Source organism: Papio anubis, unplaced genomic scaffold (assembly GCF_008728515.1).
Source record: "Papio anubis isolate 15944 unplaced genomic scaffold, Panubis1.0 scaffold63, whole genome shotgun sequence".
NCBI lineage: Eukaryota > Metazoa > Chordata > Mammalia > Primates > Cercopithecidae > Papio > Papio anubis.
In genome coordinates, this window is record NW_022166522.1 from 34203 (window position 1) to 55799 (window position 21597).

Here is a 21597-nt window from a genome sequence, read left to right on the forward strand (position 1 = left end):
ATAACAGGTATTTTTTTTCTCTCAGTTCAGGAGGGTGGGAAGTCCAAGATCGAGGCAACAGCAGATTTAGTGTTCGGTGAGGACTCTCTTCCCTGTTCATAGACAGTTGTCTTCTTGCTGTGTCCTCCTATGACAAACGGGAACAAAGACCTCTCTGTAAGGATCTAGGCTTATTCATGACAGCTTCATCCTCATGATCTAATTTCCCAAAGGCCCCTCTTCCAAGTACCATTACATTGGTGATTAGGTTTCAGCCCATGAATTTTGGAGGTGAGGGCACAAAGCTTCAGTTCATTGCACCTTGTTATTAGAACAAGGACCTAAAGTCAGAATAAAAGACTAGTTTGAATTAATATTGAGTGCCTTGGAACTGAATTAAGATCTATTAAATTTCCCATAAGGTCAAGAATGGGTCCAGAGCTGCTTTGTCAAGCAACTCCCTGGAATTGTGTGCTCCAGTATGATCTTTTTGGAAACATCTATTTCTTCTGCTCTTGATGGTGGGTTTCACATGAGGACATAAAAAGGAACATGTCTTGAAACTCTTGGCCAGTGTTTCTTAAAGCCTGGTCCCTGTATCAGAATCAGCTGTGTGATTTAAAATGTTGATTTGGAGGCACTGCCCCTGAACCACTGAATCATAGTTTCTAAGGAATCTGCAATGATTATTTGAAATCTTCTGTATACTTATAGCCCTGTTCCACAACTTCCTGCCTCCTTCTCTGCTTTCTGCTTCTCCGAGAAAATTGAAACCAGAAGAATTTCTCTGATATCCAACCATCAAGTCTCCTAGACTGCCTTCCCCCTTTGTCTGCCATCTTCCTGCTGTGCTCTCCTTTCCACTGTCCTGCTTTCTCAGAAATTGTTCACTAACAATTCTCTGTTTTCTCTCCTGTATATTAAGCTATGCCTTCTCAAAAGGATTATCCCTTGAGGCAGGAAATTGTCTATTTTATTGAACAACAAATACAAGTTTAAAATAGCCCCTTGGTCCCATACTACCTCTAGCTATCATCTTCTCTGCCGTCTACTTCTAAACTAGCCTTTTAGAAGGAGTTCTGTAGGTTTGTATTTCTATTTCTTTCTTCATCATGTGTTCATTCTTCAGCTCACTGTGATCTGCTTTTAACTCATGACTCCTTTCAAACAACTCTTGGTAAGGCCACCACTGATCTTTTTATCATTAAACTTACCAGGCATTTTCTATTTCCCCTCTTTCTCTATTAATTTTCAGTATTCAATGTCATAGAAATATTTTCTTGGAATATTCTCTTTCATTGGCCTGCAAGACACCACGTTCCCTGGTTTTTTTTTTTTTCCTTCTCTCTGGGCACAATCTGACTCCTCTTCTATGCAGCTATTAAAAGTTGCAATTGATTACCCAGTGCTATCACACTTGGCAAGTTTATTCATGCCCATAGCATCGACTGCCATCTGTAATTGAATTGCAAATTTATGTTCTCAGCCCAACTGCTTAGTTGATGCCTTCTTTGATGTCTAAAAGTTAACGCATATAGCATGTTTAAATCAAACTCACAATATTTCTGCCTCTCTCCTCTCTCAAGCTTGGTATCCCAGTGTTCTTTGTTTCAATAAATGGTGGCATCACTCAATTAGTTACATAAGAAAAGCCAAATTCACCCTTGAAACCTCCCTTCTCCTTACAACCAGTGCCATCACCACACAAAAGTTTCTCATATAGTTTCTAAACACTTCTAAAATTCATCTATTTCCTACCCATCCACACCCACCAGTTTAGTCCAAGACCCCACCTCTTCCTCCTTGAATGATAGCAATTATCTTTTAATTTAATTTCCCTTCAGCTGGAGTGATCTTTTCCAAAAGCAGATTGATTCTATCACTTCCTAAATCTTTTGGTGACTTTGCTTTAAAACTAAAGACGAAAATTCTTATCATGGCCTACAAGGTTCTCCAATACTCTCTGCCTCCCTCTTTTTCAGCCTCACCTACCACACTCTCCTCCCTCTTCCAAGCAGCCACATTGGTCTTGTTTTTTCAGTACCTCAAAATGGTATATTCTCTTTAGTCACAGGACTTTCTCCACACCAATTCTTGGAAAAGTCTTTCCCTTCTCTGTCTAATGAACTCTTGCTCTTCTTCAGGGAAGATTTTCCTGACCTCAAGTTGTGGATCCATTTTTTGTTGTTGTTGTTGTTACAGGCTCTCATAAAAGAGCCTTTCTTCCGTTAATCATCCTTATCTCAGCTGTTAATTATACTCTCATTAGTGGGTTATTTGATTAGCATACATTTCCATAAGCCTGAAAGCTGTTTTCTAGTGGGAACCATGTTTGTTTTTACTCCTGTTGCATCCTGATGCCAGCACTGGGCCTGATGTGTTGCAGGAGATCAAAGAGTGAATGGATGAAGAGTTAGGTGTCCTGGCTTGAAGGATGCTTTATATTTCTTGTCATAGGGGTCATCAAAGATTATTTCTGGTGTATCAAAGCACCAACATTGCCCTCCGTCCATGGGAATGAGTTATCTTCTATGAAGAAATATTTCTAGGGCTTTGGTAAATATTTGTTGAAAGAATGGGTTTTGGGGAATCTCACAATTAACCTTTCTCTTATTATGTAGCCAAAAAGGAACATGCAGATATGTGTACCCAGCTCCTAACCACATGCTGGAGGCTGTTCCTGTCATCATGATATATCATGGAACCCAGTACTGTTATCTAAAGGTGGATAAAACTGGGAAGAGTTATGGCTTATAGTCTTTATTTTATTATTATTATCTTTTACTCGTTAAAAGAGAAAAATCTATCTGACTTCTGCTGTTTTTGTCTTACTTGCTTTTTGATCTCCTTCTCGCTCTTTTCCACTGCCCACATAAACAATATTGCTCTGTTATATAGACTTCTTTCCTTGCTTGGATAGGATTCTGAGTTGAGCATAAAAGGGAAGCTGTAAGTAATCAACAAAGTCATAAAATTGGGTTGAATGTTAGGATTGTATAAAAATATTTTCCTATAAAGTGCTCTGGGAATTGTTTTAGAATTTAGGAAAAACCATTCCACTCTGAGGTGGACACCATTCAAGATTAGGGCCTCCCAGAAGTCAGCCTCTATGGCACATGTCTGAAAATCTAGAAAGTGAAAGTGTTAGATATTAGTTTTGATTTGGCAAATTTCCTTGAAGGAAGACTAAAACAGGGAGTAGTAGGTGGGGGATAGTGAGCTTCCTTTCTTCAGAGGAGTAGAATTAAAATGTTGGAAAAAATAACACTGGGAATGTCCAGATAGGGCAAAGTTGAGAAGTGGACTGGGTGGCAACTCCACCTCCCTACAACTCCTCCCACTGTCTCTCTTCTCTCTGGTGGTGCCGACCCTGTGGCCGTGCACCCAGTCAGCTTCTCATGCTCAGTCCTTTGAGAGGCTACCTTGACCATGTGAGGCAAGCCTGCGTGTGAAGAACCCCCTCCGTTCACCTGCTCATTCTTTCCTGTCAAAGCCCCTTCTCATCGACTTTCCAACCCATTTTCTGTTTCTGCTTTGCCTACTCTGGTGGTGCCATGGGCCATCTGCACTATAACCACTGACATGCTTGTTAAATTGCAGATTCCCTGGCCTAGCCAGAGCTCAGGATCTCTGGGAATGAGGCCAGGAATCCAGATTTTAGTAAACTTACTAAGTAAATTATGCACATTAGGGTTTGAAAACCATTCACTTGGTCCCTCTAGTTTTCAAATTCCTGGTTCCTTTTCTTGGGTACTGAGCTTACCTTTCTTTCCTGAATCAGCAATCCTATGGGCAACCTTTTAGGTAATTTTCTGGCTCATCTTAGCCTCAGGACACCCTCCCCTTGTGCACCATTTTCTCAGGCAATCAAGCAGTCCCACTCCACACTCCTGATTCCAATATCTAGGTGAGTTTGGCCTTATGGGCAGAACATGGATATCTAACTTGTTAGTTGTAAACATGAGATATTATCCTGCCCAGTGACATTTGTCTTTCTAAAAGAAGACTTTATTCTCCAAGGAAATACATATCTAGGGAATTTTGTGCACTCAAGACTAAATGTACCAAGATGAATTTCAGCGGGAAATCTTGGTAAGCACTCTTCAAATCGTAGTTAGAGTCCAGCTGTACATCTTACCTAATTGTAGGGATGACTATAGTGACTGTGAAGACAATTTACCCTTTGAAATATTTGTCCAATGATCTAATGGGGTTACGGAAGCTTGCTGCTCCTTGAAATACTACCACATCAACTAGCTTCTTGGCAATGTGTGTAGGGAGGTCATGCCAGCCTGGGTTGGGCATCTTTAAGAAAAGGATAGAGGTCCAGGAATATGATAAGCAAAAGAGACAGAAGAGGATCTTTCTTTCTTTTTTTTTTTTCTTTGAGATGGAGTCTCGCTTTGTCACCCAGGCTGGAGTGCAGTGGCTGGATCTAAGCTCACTGCAAGCTCCACCTCCCGGGTTCACGCCATCATCCTGCCTCAGCCTCCCGAGTAGTTGGGACTACAGGCGCCCGCCACCTCGTCTGGCTAGTTTTTTGTATTTTTTACTAGAGACGGGGTTTCACTGTGTTAGCCAGGATGGTCTCGATCTCCTGACCTCGTGATCCGCCCATCTTGGCCTCCCAAAGTGCTGGGATTACAGGCTTGAGCCACCGCGCCCGGCCGAGGATCTTTCTTAAGACCTTGGGCTTTTGGAATTGGTCGTCACTGAGATTCACTTCTGGCAATGAAATTTCAGAGAAATTACTTCAACTATGCCCCATTGTTCTCAAATTAAATTAAGGTCAATGATACTGATTTCATGGAGTATGAGGATTAAATGTGATAATGCACATACAGTGCTTGGCACAAGATCTACAGAGTAATGCCTGTTATTTTTATAGTAATTACTATAACATTTGAAATGGGGAGAGAGAAGGAAGCAGTTGTGTTCTTCCACTTTTCAGAGCTTCCAACTTTTTGGGAGCACACATTTCTATTTTCATTCATGTGCCCTTTTCTTCTATCAAGCAAGGACCTTGGGGGTATCTTGTGCTGTATGCCTTTTCCCACCCCATTTAGTATACAGATGAACACCCAGGCCAAAGAGCTCTGCAGCATGAGGGGAGCACACAGGAAAGGCAAGGGCTGCCTGCCCGTGGCGATCGCTGGGGATGAGCTCTGAGGTCCTGCATGCTGATGTAGAACAGTTGTAGTGCCTTCTTTTCAGCTGCTTCTTTTTAGTGTTGGGACCGACTTGGGCATCCTGCGGTGAAAGCCATCTCAGTTTGGGAAAGTGGGTGAGAGGGTTAGGGAATAAAGGGAAAGTGTGGGCGGGTGACTACATATGATGGGTGAGGGGCTTCGGAGAGATGGATAAGGGGAATTTGTGAGTAGGGATCGGTAGGTTCTCATTGTCTTAGGTAGTTGGGGCTGCTATAGTAGAATGCCATAGACTGAGTGACATAAACAATAGAGATTTATTTCCTACAGTTCTGGAAGCTAGAAGTCCAAGGTCACTGTGTCAATATGGTCAGTTTCCGGTCAGGGCACTCTTCCTAGTTTGCTGATGGCCATGTTCTTACCTTGTCCTTCCTATGGCAGAGAGCAGAGAGAGATACAAGCTCTCTTGTGTCTCTTATAAAGGGCTAATCCCATCACAAGGGCACCTCCCTCATGACCTAATTACCTCCCAAAGTCCTCGACTCGTCGCATTGGGTGATGGTTTCAGCATTTGAATTTGTGGGGTGGGGGGACACAAAGCTGCAGTCTATAATATAACCCATACCAAGTCTTCTATTAATTAGTGCACCAGTAAAGCATCTAGAGTAGTGAGATAAAACCTAGAGATTTCAGCAGAGAGAGCGTTGGGAGGAGAGGGCTTCCAGGGATGGGAGCAGTGTTGGATGAAAGAGTAGAAAACGAACAGAAACTGGAAGTAAAAAGAAGAAAGGAAGGAAGGTGGAAGAGAGAGCGAGAGAGCGAGAGAGAGAGAGAGAGAGATACACAAAATGTAGGAAGCCTAGTTTTGAATCCGTGTGATAATCTCTGCAGCTACTGGAATATGTACAGCCAACATGCCATCAGATAGTGACTGTGACAGGGCAGCTGGCCCTTAGGGTTCATGTCATTGCTGATGTTGTTTAGTCATTTGTTTCTAATTATCAGTCTTTTCCCTTTGCAAGCTGCCCTGCTTGAGAGAGAAGCCAGGACCAAAGTATGCAACTCCTTGATGCTGAATTTGGTGCTTGTGAGATATGAGGCTCCATGGCCTCTGTCCTCTTCCTCTGTTTTCCTGAACTGGGTAGAAATAAAGAACAGTGTCTCTGAGCATTGCCTGTGGGGTTCAGGGAAACAACTTCTACAATCAGCTGCTCCTTTCACCTTTGAAGATGAAGGAGAACATTCCTGGTGTGTCCCCACCATATGCACTGTGCTAGGAGCCGTGACTGAAAGACTGCTCTTGGATTCTGAGCTTAGGAGCTCCATCAGAGAGTATTACTAAAGCCAGGTGTGGTGCCCAAGGCTGAGCACTTTCATTGTGCAGGCAGGCCACACATGCCTAGGAATAAGTGAAAACGACTTTGACTCTGCACGGGAATGTCTGCACTCCGCATCCTGAGTTATTTCTTGATTTGTAATTTCTTCAATTCGCAGTCTTCCCTTAGCTAACAAGGGAAGAGTGAGCATACCCCTTCGTTATGAATTTGGAGTCTTTACTGCCGAAAATATTTTAAATGACATTCTACAGCTTTAACTCATCTGAGTATCTGAGGTGAGCTATGATTTTATTCCAAAGCTGTTTCTAGCTTCCCAGCAACCATTCTGGTTCTCCCAGGGCTCATCTGCCTCTCGCCGCTCTGAAAGTCTCCAGTTCTTGCCACTCTTTTATAAACAATTTAAATTGTCTCCTCCTCCTGGGGAACAGAGGGTGAATGATTTCTTTTGAGAAGATTCAGCTTTAATTGCACCTCTTATTAAACACACACAATGTTTTACATATGATTTGTGGGGAACTTGGAGGGGACTTGCAGATTCCTTAAAGCTTATCCACGTACTCCCATTGAAGATGCCTCGATTTAAATAAAACATCTGTATTACTTGTTTCTGATACTAACTGTGTTGGATAGTCTATGTTCTCAAAACTCCCTCTTTCAGTGCCTTTGCAGTTGTTGCCACTACAAGTCTGTTACCAGCTGCTTATTGTTCTTTTGATGGAGCTGCTGGGGGTGAGGTGGCACAGGGGACAGGCAACCCAAGGTGTACGAGGCAGATTGCCAGGGCTCACAGGGATTATCACTGATGTTTCAAAGCCTGCCACAGGTTTCCTGACATGTGTTTTCAAACACAGGGGGCTGGATCAAAGCTTGGGTGGTAGTTGTGGAGGTACATGGCTCAGATCCCTCTTTGAGGAAGAATGGCAGGGCAGTTGGCTGACAGCCTCCAGCTGCAGGGCTTCGGCATCCACCATGGTGTTCAAACACAGAGCACTTTCCCCAGAGAGCCCCAGCCAGTGGCTGAGCACGGCAGGGCATCAGGCTTAGCCATTTCTGCTAACATGCAGTGTCTCTCTGGGCAATCTTTGCACATGTTGGGCTGGGAGCTGCACTACAGTCTAAGGCTCTTCCTAACCACCCCTTTTTTCCCAGGTGTCAGATTGGCATGGTGGTCTGAAGGCTGTCTCTGAGTACTTCTGCTTTCTTTCCCCGTTGTCTTTCTCAGATGTTATTTCCCCCAACCTCCTGTCCTATGAAAACTCTTGTGCTTATAACTCGATTGTCGTGTCTGCATCCTGACACAGCTCTCTTCATAGGCAACATCACTGTCATTTCACATAATCCCACCTCCCTTCCCAGATCTCAACCTGAGAACAGTTCCCACGTCTTCCCAACCCATTTCATCACAGAGGTAAGAGTTTGCTGAACATTGATTCCATCCTTCTAGCTACGCAAGTTATTAGGGTTCCTAGTACCATCCCATTTAGTGTCCTATAGGATGTTTAGGACCGCTAGAGAAGAGACAGAGGCGTGAGAGAGTGAAACACATACTTTATTTCTGTGTAGATATTCTTTCCAGGACCCCAGGCTTGAAAATGTGGAAACCTCAGGAATGGCCCCTCTCCACTTATACTCTTCTCCCCACAAATTAGGCCAGTGAGGTCAGCTCCTGAGTCCCCTTTCCCCAGGATTCCACTCTGTCCTTATCTCTTAGTATTCTCCTGGGGCATAAGGAGGGGAAGGACTCTTGTTCTCTAGCTCCTCTCATAAAGGCTCCCCACTCCCCTCCTCAATTAGTGTGGTCTAGGAACTGTGAGTTCAGGACATACATCAGGGCTCCTCCCTGAGAAAGCATGAGGAGGAGGAGGAGGAAGAGATCGGCACAATACAAATATCACAGTGTCAGCAACGAGATCTCACATTTTGAAAGTCACATAACAAAGATGGTTCCTTGATATTTCATATTCTATTACTACTGGACATTACACCAAGGAAACACACTTAGATAAACACAGGGTGACGCATTTCTAGAATAAGAATGTGACCCATGCACAGTACAAATCACGGTGCTTCTCACATGTGGGAGATGATGACATTTTTGTGTTAGTGGACATTGGAGACTGGGTCAGAGGAAGGCTTGCTGGCACTCTCCAAGCAGATGCTTTGCCATATTGGAAACTGCCCAGGACCATGCAACATTCCCTTTTACTATGCACAGAGATGATGCTGTTCAACCTTATTCCTTTAGGTCCCCTGGAATGACTGACAGCTCCCTTTGTAAGTACCCCAGAGAACTCTCATTCCAGAGGCTCTCCAAAGATCCCAGTCTTTGGCTTGACTGCCCATGTTGAGCGTGGGTTTTTAGAACACTGTGGAGAATCTGTCCTCTCAGATGCCTCCATGACTGCTGGGCACCTTGGACTCACTAGGACTGGTGAGTTAGTTAGTGATGGCCAATAAGGTGGGCTCCTCAAGAGCTGCAGGGGCTGTGTGTCCCCAGCTCAGGGCAAAGTCCAGAGCAGGCGCTCAGTTAATCCTCGTTGAGCTCAACTCCAACCTTCTCTTCCATAGATGGGATGTCCCCAACTTCTTGACACCGTCTTCTTAGGTACTTCTCATAATCATGTTAGCTGTTTACATCCTTCCAAAGTGAGTAATCCATACACAGCAAGGGTCTCTTGGAAGTATGACTAATGCTTAGGGCACTAACTTTTGTTGCTGCTAAATTTTGTCTTCCATTTATATATCTGCAATGATCTGGCTTCACTTAGTTTATTTAATACTTCCTATGCTGCTTTGGAGAATGTGGTTCTCGAGGTTTTCTGGCTTATACTATTGCGTCTTCCCCCAGGCCTGCGGATGCCCTGGTAGAATTAGAGCCAACAGGACTGGCAAAGGCTGTAAACAGTGCATTGTTCTCCCCTTAATGGTATGGATGTGGCACATGTGCACCCATTATGTAAACTACCAGGAGGACATTCATGGATGTTACACGAAGCTTCTGCTTCCAGCCAAATCTGGACAAAACACAGATCTGGGAGACAGAAAAAGAAAACTGCGTGCTCATCTTCTGGAAACTCTAAATCCGAATTAGGATTCAAAGCATTCAGTTCATGGCTCTTGGAAGACTGACTGTCCTTTAGGGTTGATGAGTCATTCTATCTTGTAGAGACAGGAAGCTGGCAAAGCCATGGGGCAGGGAGGAGACATTCAGAGAGTCTGAAGGGAAGATGCAAGATGCTCTCTTCCCAGAAGTGCAGCTGCAAAGTGCAGCCTTCTTGCTTGTCGCACATATGAGCACGATGCGAGTGTAAAATTAAGAATCAAGGTTAGGGCCCCCACCCTAAAATACCCAAAAGGTCAAAGCAGGAAGCCCATGTTTGTCTTCTCTGACAGTGTTCTGCAGCGGTGAAATTCAACCTGCTAAAACTGGATGGATGTAGGCTTTGGCACGAAGTCCTCTGCTCTGTCAAAAGCCAAAACTTTCCCGGAGAAGGAATGTACTCAGGATTTTAAGACAAATCGGAGAATGTCTGAGATGGATAGTTACAGATGGCCTTAGCAGTTGCTACATCTCCAGGAACTGGGTATTATTTATGAAACTCACTGCTCCTATTCTTTTATTATTATTATTTTTTTAATAAAACAAACAAAAAACCCCCCATACAACGTTGAACCATATGATGTTAAGATTCAAAGGAACACTTAGATTATCTAACTCAGCCTTCTTGTTTATAAGTAGGAAAAGAGGGTCAGCTACACATTAAATGTAGTGCAAGTCTACCAACTCCTGGTCTGTAAGAGACATTAGCAGGTATCAGTGGATATATTCTGCTTGCGTCGGCTGCTCAGGACAGTCACTGGGGACATAATGTGGAAGCTCGAGGTTCTTAATCTCATGATGTGTAAATGCACTGAAATACTGAGATGCCAAAAAGGGGAATACATATGTTTCTTTTCACAGATGCTTTGAAGAAAGGGCTAAATTTTTCATTTAGATGTTATGTGGCGCTTTCTTTTGTTCATCCTGTCAAGTGTAGGCTGGGGTGATGGGAGCCTCCAGCTGCAGGAGGCTAATGTGAAATAACTTTATTGAAGTAACACGGGGCTCCAGGAAAATGAGTCTTCCGGGTCTGCAGCTGTGCTGCAGAATTCATCCTGAAATGAGCACTCGCATGCAGCCAAAGTCACTTCCAGAATCATAGAATGAATGGGCTTTTGGGAAAAGCTGGTCCAACCTTTTATTTTACAGGCTCAGCAGAGTTCAATGACTTGGTTTGAGTCACACAGCATGAAGGTGGCAAAGATAGGGAAGAATTGAGATTTTTTTTGACTTGAGGATGAAACGTTTTCCCTAAGCCATACTGACCCTTTTTGCAAGCCCCAATGTGAGGGTGTTTCTAATGGTTCCAGATGAAGGGCATTTCCATGCATGAAGGGAGGCAGGACAAAGGCAGTGGGGGCTGCACCTGCCAAAGGCCCTGTGACCTAGGAGACCACATTGGAGGAGAAGCTGAAGCTCTCTGTCATGGTTTTGGAGTCACTTCGTGAAGAGCAGTTGGAGGTCAGGTCCAGGGATGAAGGTGTGGCCTTGGGGCCGTCCTCTGGCTCCTCCTCATGGGCCCCCACCACTGTGGAGATGGTGGTCTCTAGGCGGCTGACTTTGTAAACACTGCCCTGGGTCTGGAGATAGCGGGTGGATTTCATTTCCAGCCCCTCATAGTCGCCGGCGCTGATGAAGGGGCAGCACCGGAAGGCATGCTTGAAGCCCAGACGGAACCTGGAGAGTGAGCAGATGAAGAGGTGACCCTTTGGGATGGCCTGCTCAGAGGGCTGCCTACCATTGCATCAGCTTGTTAACACATGGACATACCCAAGCATGATTCTGTTATTGTTTTTAAAATTAACTCACAGCTGGAGATGCTGAGGCCAAAAAGGCTTAAGGGTCAGTCAACAAGGTCAAATCCAAGACTAGAAAAAAATCCGTCACTGGAACAATCTTTATGTGAAATATGTCTTTACTAGGGGTGGCCCTGAACTATGCTGTCTCCCCCCACATGGGGTCAGCAGACTTTGGGTCAATTCTACATCAACAAAACACATTCACTAAGTGTTTACTATGTGCACAGCGCTGTGCTAGTTACTGGGTGGTAAAAACACATATCAAGATTCAGTCCTTCCCCTCGAGTAGCCCATTGACTGAAGGAGGACTCTCCGCCATCATGTTCCTTCAGTGTGCCTCAGTTTCTCCGGTTGTTAAATAGGAAGAATTAACCTTTACTTAAAGGTATGCTGCTAGATTTAACCTAAAAAAAAGTGCAGGCGGGTCATGAAACTTTTAGAAATAAGGGTGAATCTGTGAGTTAGACTAACAGAGACCCTTTGGACAAGTTGAAGAGAAGGTCTTTCCCCAAATTCCTAGTACCCGAGTGTCTGATTCACAGAAGGCACCTTACAGGCTGAGGACTGATGGATATAAAGATGGTAACAAGCATCTTATTCTTCTCCTTCCTCTCCCGCCTCCTTCCCCACCCGGAGGCTGGTGGTGCTCTGGACGACAGACTGTGCTGCAGCCATTGTGTGTCCCAGACTGCTTTTGGGAGCCCTCTGCACCCCATGGTGAATTCCCTACCGCTGACCACCATTCCTGAAGGGCTCTGCCTTCTGTTACTTCTCTGACATTGGTTTCTGCTGCAGGATGGCTCTCCCCAACCCATTTGACAAAGTGAGGGGCCTCTGGGGTCACAACTCCTTTTTGCCTTACCTTGTCCTGCTGGAACTGCTGGAAGAAAGTGGGTAAAGCTGCTCACATCATAAGATGAAATGGGAAGAGGACAGTGAGAGATCAGAGAAGGCAAATGTGCTCTGTGCGGGGATGGAATTCTTTCTGCATGCATAGCCCACTGTGTACTGGATCCACAGAGCAGAGTGAATAAACTCACACGCCACGGCCTGGAGCCTAGATCCAGCTTGCAGACCTGCCTTACAATGCATTAACCACAGAAGTTTTTAATTCCCCCACTAGTTGCCAGTATCTATAAATCAGAAGAGTTTGGACAATAATATGGATTTCTGGTTCCCCTTGGAAAAGAAAAAAAGAAAATCAATCCACTCTGGGCTCCCATTCCTTGATGGTGATAATCAGCCAGGCTGAGTTGTGTGATGACAAGTTAGCTGCAGTCCCCGCTTGTCCCTCTTGTCTCACAGCTGGGTTTACCCATTTAGGATGAGGTAGATGGTCTTGTGGCCCCTGGAGAGCTCATGGGGTTGGGATCCTCACCTGTCATTGAGGCAGCAGTAGATGATGGGGTTGTACATAGTGGAGCTCATGGCCAACCACATGATGGCCAGGTAGACCTGCTGGATAAACTTCTTCAGGTAGAGATCTGGGTTGATGTAGGGCAGGAGGAAGAAGATGTGGAAGGGCAGCCAGCAGATGGCGAAGGTGCACACCACGACGATCATCATTTTGACCACCTGGCAAGAGGGTGAGATAGGTGAGACCACCAGCACATCCCCCTCTCTCATGACTGCTTCCTTTTTCCTCCCATGCCCTCACTGTGCACAGTATGGGATAAAGCGGGAAGTATTTAAAAGAAGGTGCTACAAGACTTTGGTTAAGTCAGCTGTTCTCAAAATGTGGTCCCAGAACCGGTATCATCACCATCCCCTGGGAACTTGTTAGAAATGCAAATACTTGGACCCTATTTCAGACTTACTGAATCAGAAACTCTGGGGATAGGAACCCAAATTCTGAGTGTGACAAACCTTTCAGATGCTTCTGATGCATGCTCACATTTGGGGACTACTGTGTTACATTATTCTTCATGACTGGAGGAACCCAGGGAGACAAATTAATGAGCAAACGTGAAAGGTTGTTCAGGAGGGAAAGGCCTGGGGCAGCAGGCTGGGTGGGCGGGCACAACAGAAGGGGTGGGACAAGGGGAGACATAGTGAGCTAGGGCAAGCTGCTTGGTTTGGAGACTGAGGAGGAGGGAAGGAGAAGGGAAAAGATTTGACTAGCTGCATTCAGGGAGCACCAGATGTTTAAAAGCGATTTAAAAGAAGGTTTTGTGAATACTGGATACTATGATCTGAATGTTTGTGTCGCTTCAAATTTATATGTTGAAATCCTAACCTCTAAGGTAATGGCATTAGCAGGTGGCCTTTGGGAACCAATTAGGTCTTCAAGTCAGAGCCCTCACCAATTAAATTAGTGCCCTTATAAAATAGGACTGAGAGAGACCCCTCCCCCCTTCCACCATCTGAGGACATAGAAAGTGCCATCCATGAACCAGGAAACGGGTCCTCCTGAAATACCAAATCTATCTGTGCTTTGATCTTGGGCCTTCCAGCCACTAGAGCTGTGAGAAATCAATTTCTGTTGTTTTTAAGCTCCCAGTCAAAGGCATTTTGTTATAGCAGCCCAAATGGACTAAGACACCAGGCGATGTAACCCCTTCCCAAGACATCTTTAGCAAAGAACTCTACAGCATTCATATAATGCTATGCAGAGAAGTACCAACAGAGAATACTATGCAAAGAATTACCAAAGAATAAAAAAAGGAATGAGAAAGCTCTTTATATACTGATTTTCAAAGATCTTGTCAATTTTAAGTGAAACAAGTGAGAACAGCATGTATTTACTATTTGTGTAAAAAAGAAGAGAAAATATGTATATTTACTTGCTTATAAATGCCAATATCTAGAAAGGTTAAGAAGCAAATAACAATGGTTAGCATTGTATGCATTTCTGTGTGTGCCCATGTGTGCGTGTGTGTGTGCAAGCTTGGGACCTGGGTAGATGGCAGATCTAGAAGGGAGAGAGGCTTCCCATGATAAGAATTAAATTTTTAAAAATATTTCATTTTGAACTAATTGAAGGCCCTCAAGAAGTTGCAAAAGTAGTGCAAAGCAATTCCAGGTACTCTTCAACTAGCTTCCTGCAATGATATCATCTCACATAACCATCCCGCATTATCAAAACCAGGACACTGACCATTCATCAAACTACTGACTATATTTGGGTTTTGCCAATTTTTACATGCACTCTTTTTTTGGTGTATAGATTTATGAAATTCCATCACAGGTATAGATAAAAACACAAGCACAGTCAGGATACAGAGCTGCTCCATCGCTGCAAAGAAACTCATGCTCTTGCTTTGAAGGCCACTCCTCCCAAGCACCCCCAAACACTGACTCCTGGCAACCCCGATCCATTCTTCGTCACTATAATTTTGTTCCTTTGAATGCTTTTTGATGTTTGAACTACATGAATGTATTATCTTGTCAAACTTTAAATAAATAATAAAAAGAGGACCAAATCACTCTTCACTGATTTTTTATTTAAATGTGTGTGTTTTAATGGATCAACAGGTTGCAATTACTCTTAAAGAGCAAGCGAGGTGGCTCATGCCTGTCCAGCCAGATCTGGGTTCCAAAGACACTGAAGAAAGATTCCTCTCCTCTCTGTTGTTCCCCAGACCTAGGGATATCTTGTGCTTGCTGCCTCTGGGGCTCACAAGTGTACCGTCCCTTCTCGACAGCCTGTTGTCTGTGCCAGGGTGGGTTGGTTCTGCCTGCCCCCTGCTCACCTTGCGCTTGGCAGAGACTTGCTCATGGTAGCGGTCAGAGGAGTCCCCGGGGATCTCACTGGCCCATAGTGTGATTCCCACTACGGTGTATGCATAGCCAATCACCAGCAGGGGGAGGAAGTAGATCAGCACAGTTACGCAGATGTGGTACCTACAGCAAGGTAAACAAGAAAGGTCAGTATAAGATACTTATTGTTTTAGTTTTTTTTTTGTTTGTTATTGTTATTGCAGGGGCAGTCAAGGCTTGGCAGCTACCTTTCTCAGCATTTGCCATTAATGAGCTTGGGCTATAAAGCACACTCCAGGGAGACTTGTCACCTGCATAGGGTGGAGAGGTGATACTAATGAATACACTACAGAAAACAAATCTTTTCAATTTATGTTTTTCTTGTGGACTTCTTCCATAATGAATACTCCTGCTCAGATTGAAAAAAAAAAAAAAGAAAACATTGATGACAGGGCACTGAATCTGTTGTATACCCATGGCAATTTCAGTTGATCAGTTCAATATCATTTGCCCCCCCCGCAAAAAATGCAAACTCAGGCTACATTAATAGAACTACGGTCTCTAAATGAAGGAGGTAATTATATCACTCAATTCATGCCTGCCAGACTACACTTATGCTCAATTTAGTACAGCGTTGTACACCAACTAGTACATTCAGTTGAGAACTACCGTGATGGCTGATAAGGCCCAGTTCATGCTATGTGATAAGTGGATTTATCCGTATCAGAATAATTAGCTTGAATGAGAGAGATAAGACTAATCCTAGAACTAGGATTAGTGGGTGGGTGAAAGCCACATAGCATAAGCCATTTCTAAGCCTAGGCTTTAAGAATATATCTTCACATAGAAGCTGCCTGGGTCCCTGAATTACCCCTCGGAGGACAGATGCCAACTGACTCACATTTGACTGGGACATGAGCAAGAAATAAACCTTTGTGGTGTTAAGCCTCTGAGATGTTGAGGTTTGTTACGGCAGCACAATTTATCCTTTTCTGTTAAAGGGAAGGCTTCTTTTAAGTAGAAGACTTAAATTAGGTTTTTGAATTTTGGGAAAATGTATTTTTTCTTGGGGGTTGGGGGTCCTTGGGTTGTCTGGTTAGTTACAGCCCTTTTCTTAGATATGAGTACAATGGAGATACTCAGAATTCCTAATAATAATAATAATAATACTAGGAAGAACAGCTAATATTTGGGGGCACTTTCCTCTAGGTCACTGTGCAAATAACAATGCTAATGACAGTATTAATAGCAGAAATGGTAGTTAAATTTGAGTGTTGATAAAAAGCACAAAGCCAAGCATTTTACTAGCATTATCTTATTTAATCCTTAAGCAAATGATTGGGTAGGTACTATCAATCCCATTTTGTAGACGAGGAAACCAAATTTAGAATTTAATTAATTTTCTCAAATTCACAGCTGGTAAAGGGAGGAGTTGAGATTAGAATTCAGGTCTGTGATGTCAGAAAACCAGCTTCTTGTCAATGGAGAAAAGTCACCCAATGATTTTTTTCTTCCTCTCTGTTCACCATTCATGCTTATTTTATGCAATGATTTTCTTCCAATGAGGAACACCCACTTATTCACTCAATTTCTCCTTTGTAGATACTCTGTTTGCTTTTTTGTAAAGCCCCATAGTTTTTGCTACTTATTCAGTCCCTCTGCATATCAAATTTGCATTTGAAGATACTCGAAGAGTGCTTAAGTGACAAATCACAGATTGCACCAAGCAGGGTGTGAGTGCATGTGTTCTGTGCAGACAGGCTGCTCCAGTCTCACCTGGCTTTCAAAGCCCTCTGAATTGTTATCTCCTGTGGGAGCCTCAGGGCTCTCCAGCCACCATGGCAGGGATTACATATTGTGTTTCCTAGCTGATCTCAGTCCCTCCTGGTTGCTGTAATGGCATTGCTTGGAAGCAAAATGTTTGGAGACTACAGGGGTAGGGAGAACCTGAAAACCTCCAAATTGCACTGACTTCTCCTACCTGAAAGAATAGCCCTGCCTCATGCAGACTAATCGTTTGTGACCAAAACATGTCAGCTGAGCTTTGCCGAGACATTGCTGCAGGGCACTGAGCGAGATTGGGTCGGAGTGTGATGGGAGGACACTCTGGTCAACTCGCTGATGCTCCTTACCCTGGACCAGTGGCCCTCAAACTCGAGTGGGCTTCAGAATCACCTGGAGGGCTTCTACAATCCCACAGGGCTGGGTCCCATCCACAGTTTCTGACTCAGCAGGGCTGGGGTGGGCCTGAGAATGTGCATTTCTAACAAGTTCTCAAAAGATGCTGATGTTGCTGTTTGTGATTCAGACTTTGAGAAACATTGTCTTAGGCCAAGGGTTCTCAACCCCAAATGCACAAGAAATCACCAGGAAAACTTTTAAAATGATCAGTGCCCAAAGGTATTTATTCAATTGGCTTGCGGGTGGGAGCAGGAAATTACATTTTAGAAACTGTCCCCAAGTTATTCTAATAGACAGCTAGCACTGAGAACTCTTTCAGACCCTAGGTATGCAAGCCTATTGGGACTCCATTGTTGTCTGTGATTCAATGACTTTATTAAAGTGTGTATTAACTGTGTTTTCTGGTTCTGTATCTGAGGCTTTGGCATCTGGGTCCCTGCAGCTCAGGGAGGGACTGACTCTTTCAGAGCTAATTCTTTGAGAAAACAAACAACTTTCCACTTGGATGCCTTTCATATGCAAACTAACCGAAACACAGCCCATACTTCCACTTGCTTGCTTTCTTGGGCTCTTACAAGGTAGGACACTATTTTCCTGCCCTAATCACCCAAAGGCAGGCATCAGACAACTAGGGGCAGCTCCTACACCCTGGAGGCTGCTGAAGTCATTCAAACCAGCCAATCTTAAACCTGTTTACCTGGCCTTGCCTGCTCCTCCCTGAGAAAACCCCAATAAAGGCTTTCCTGTGTGGCCTGGCTTGGTGTGGGGCCATGGCCCTTTAGCTTGGGAACTGTGAGTAATAAGTGTCTTTCAGTGGCAACCACGTCCTGATCTGTTGGCCGCACCATACCTGAATACAAAATACAATCTGCTCTTTCCCTTTGTGAAATCACAGATCAGATCATTATGAACATGCAAAGATAAATATCAGTCTTTTAAAAATCCTTCCCTTTTTAAAGAAGCAACAGTAATTGTTATTTATTTGAAAACAACAAAAAATATGGGCTTAATTTCAGCTAAAAGGTGTTACAGTCAGGAACATTGGTTTTTCCATGTTCCTATAGGGATAATTAAATACAGCATAGAAATAGGATCCAGCAATTCTATTTTTAGGTATAGACACCAAAAATTGAAAGCCAGGACTCACACAGACATTATTTGAATCTGCACACAACATCATTCACTACAGCTAAAAGGTAGAAGCAACCCAAATGCCTACCAATAGATGAATGGACAAACAAAACGTGGCTTCTATATGCAATAGAATATCATTCAACCTTAAAAAAGAAGGACGTGATGACATGTGTGACAACATGGATGAAGCCTGCAAACATTCTGCTAACTGAATAAGCCAGACACAAAAGGAAAAGCATTGCCAGGTTCCATTTATATGATCTATATAGCATAGGGAAACTCATGGAGACAGAAAGTAGATGAGAGGTTTACCAGGAGTTGGAGGGAGCAGGTGGGAGCCATTGTCTAATGGGTACAGAATCTGTTTGAGACAAAGATGGGGATGATTTTGTTTAGGGGTGGGTGGGTAGAACATTTCAGCTGTTACAGAAAGGTTGAAATAAAGAAGTAGCTCTGGAAATGGATAGTAGTGATGGTTGTACAACCTCGTGAATTTACTTAATGTCACTGAATTGTACACTATAAAATGGCAAATTTTGTTATACATATTTTATCACAATAAATTTAGTAACAAATTATGTAAGAAAAATTGAGCTAAGCTGGCATTCTAGGTTTCCAGATTCACAGTCTTTTGCTCCCCCGAGGCACTTGACAACTACACCCTCCCCGTGCCACATCCCCACTGAAAAATAAAAGGCAGATTTGATTCTTGGATGAGATAAAAGGTTAAACACATCCTTCTAAATATTGCTCAGATAAACCCCATTTACATAGAAATTACAAATGGTCAATCCAAACAGTGTTCAACTTATCAAAAATTATAAACGAATGTAGGTCAAATCAATGAAATTCCATTATTAGAAAATATAAAATTCAATACTTTTTTTTTTACCTTGATGTCTTTTTAGAAAAGTATATATATGTATATATTTTTTACCATATCTTGTAATTAACTGGAGATACGTCTATTTATATGTGTATATTTGTCAAAATCATATTTTAGAGAGCTGGTCAATGAGCCAGCACAATCTTATTTTGTTTGGCTCCATGTTTATTTTGGCTTTCATTCTGCTATTTCCTAGATTTCTGCCAGTTAGGATTTTATCAGCTCTCAGAATAAATATCTGCCTTGGGAGAAGAGATCTGGGGTTAAAGATACACTATAAGTGAGCATAACAGCAACAGCAAGAGGCAGCAACAGAAGAGACTGGCTGGCCTCCAGCTGGTGAGATATGTGCTGGATTGTCATAGACATGAGAGAACCCAGCACAATGATTTTGATCATTAAATCCTGCTGATGGACTCAACGGAACTTTCAGAAGGAAGGCTCAAGCAACAACTTCATGCCTTTGTTCATCCCTGTAAGCAGTGAATGAGGCTTGACACATTTTACAGGATAAGCTTGCTGAATGCAGACCATGTAGCCTCAAATCCTGCAGATTCCCTTGTCCTTAATGCCGTAATATCTTGGTGCTCACTAATCTAGGTTTCCTTATGTCCCATAGCTGGGATCATTGTCGAAAGCAAAAATAGTTTCAGTTTCTGAAATAATCCTCAGGATTTGAAATCAAGGTTGATAGGTTTATTAAATAATAACTAGGTGTTGTCATAGTGTACTTGGTGGAGACTCTGGGTGCCTTAAGGTAGGGGAAGAAGGCGGCCAAGAGGGCACAGCTCTGGGTTCTCCATCTTTATTCTAATGAGATAGCTCTGCTTTGCTGGGTTTATATATTGACTTTCTGTGGATGATATTGTTCAGGGGTGGGTGGGTAGAAAATTTCAGCTGTTACAAAGAGGTCAAAGAGCATTGATAGAATCCCAACCCTGATCCAATGCATTACCATTCTTTGCAATATCCATACCACATAATCATCCAGAATCTTCTTGAATACCCCTTGTGACATGCTGCTCACTACTTCTAAAGCTGAGCTACATCAGTGACCCTTGGAAGCTTATTAGAGATTCAGACTCTCAGGCTCCACCCCGAGGGACAAAATCAGAATATGCATTTTAACAAGACTACCCAGTAATTCCTGTGTATGTTCAATTGGAAGCACACAGCTCTTGGTCTTGGTTACACATTGGAATTGCCTGGGGAGCCTTGAAAAATTCCAATGTGTAGATCCCACTCTAGAGCTTCTGATTTAATTGGCCTGCAGTGAAGCTTTGGGCTCCAGAGATCTAGAAGCTCCCCAGGTGATACTCCTGTGCAGCTGGGGCTGAGAATCACTGGCATTGAGACTTCTGATGCTGGTAGCTGCGACTGATGCAGTTCCTCCTTAAACCCAGTGAATAACCTGTGGTCATGTAGCTTTCACACTTAATCCTACATCACAAGCAAACCTGAATCTGCAAACCTTCTGGGATGGTCCTGCAAACGCAAGGTGACCATGAACTTGTGGTTCCCCAGAGCCCCCTTTGCATTGAGGGCTTTTGAGGCCATCTCTCATTTGATACTAGCTGAGCAGCCTCGTTCCTCCTGCTCTTTCTCAAATGTCCCTCATGTTCTCTCTCCTTCTCACAACATGGTGCTAGATTCTTGACTTTTTACTTCCTGGAAAAAAAATAGCAGGTCAATGTGGCTTCTTGACAGTAAAAGAAAGCAATACTCATGTATTTCTTGGTTGACTCACATCTGGATGTTACAGCCAAATTCCAAAGATCTTTGAAAGTTCTCTTGGAGGCAGGCAAAAATTGCAACTGGTTAATCGATAAATTCAACAAAGATTTATTCAGCACCTATTCTATATCTGGTCCTGTGCTAGGGGCTGCGGACACTGAGGAGAGTTCCAATTGTTTTCTTCTTCTGGAGCTCACAGTCTGCAGGGGAGTAGTGCTGAAGAGTGTGCCATGGGAAGTGGCTGACAGTGGTTACCTCTTCAAGGGGAGTGGAGACATTGAGTAGGGGCGTGAGTGAGCCTTTTTCAAATATAGATACAATGTAAAAATGAAAAATAAGCCTAAATACAATGGTCCAGTGTTTTGTGCATGTGTGTAAGTGTATAATGCGTTGGTGAGATATTCAACCAAGCTGGTCAGGGAAGCTTCCTGGAGGAGAATTGCATGGCTAAGCCCTGATACACAAGTAGGAGGTAGGCAGGGGAGGTGGGCACTATCGGGAGGGGAGGGAGCAAGTGCAAAGGCATGGCGAAGGAGCCTGGCATGAGGCGGGCACTAAGATGCCATTTGAACTGAACAGGACATGGCTGTGTGAGGAAGTG

The 21597-nt window shown here is 43.6% G+C and overlaps 1 protein-coding gene across 2 annotated transcripts in view; it reads right to left on the reverse strand.

Moving 5' to 3' along the window:
- Nucleotides 1-7991: 7991 nt before the first annotated feature.
- LOC116273389 (substance-P receptor) overlaps nucleotides 7992-21597 on the reverse strand; it is a 150471-nt gene continuing 136865 nt past the window's right edge. For both annotated transcript variants that reach the window (XM_031662416.1, XM_031662417.1), the window contains 3 exons: nucleotides 15055-15205; nucleotides 12741-12937; nucleotides 7992-11240 (listed from right to left, as the gene is read on the reverse strand). In XM_031662416.1, coding sequence (XP_031518276.1) covers nucleotides 10949-11240; nucleotides 12741-12937; nucleotides 15055-15205 — 640 coding nt within the window. In that variant the 3' untranslated portion in view covers nucleotides 7992-10948. The remainder of the gene's footprint in view (nucleotides 11241-12740; nucleotides 12938-15054; nucleotides 15206-21597) is intronic.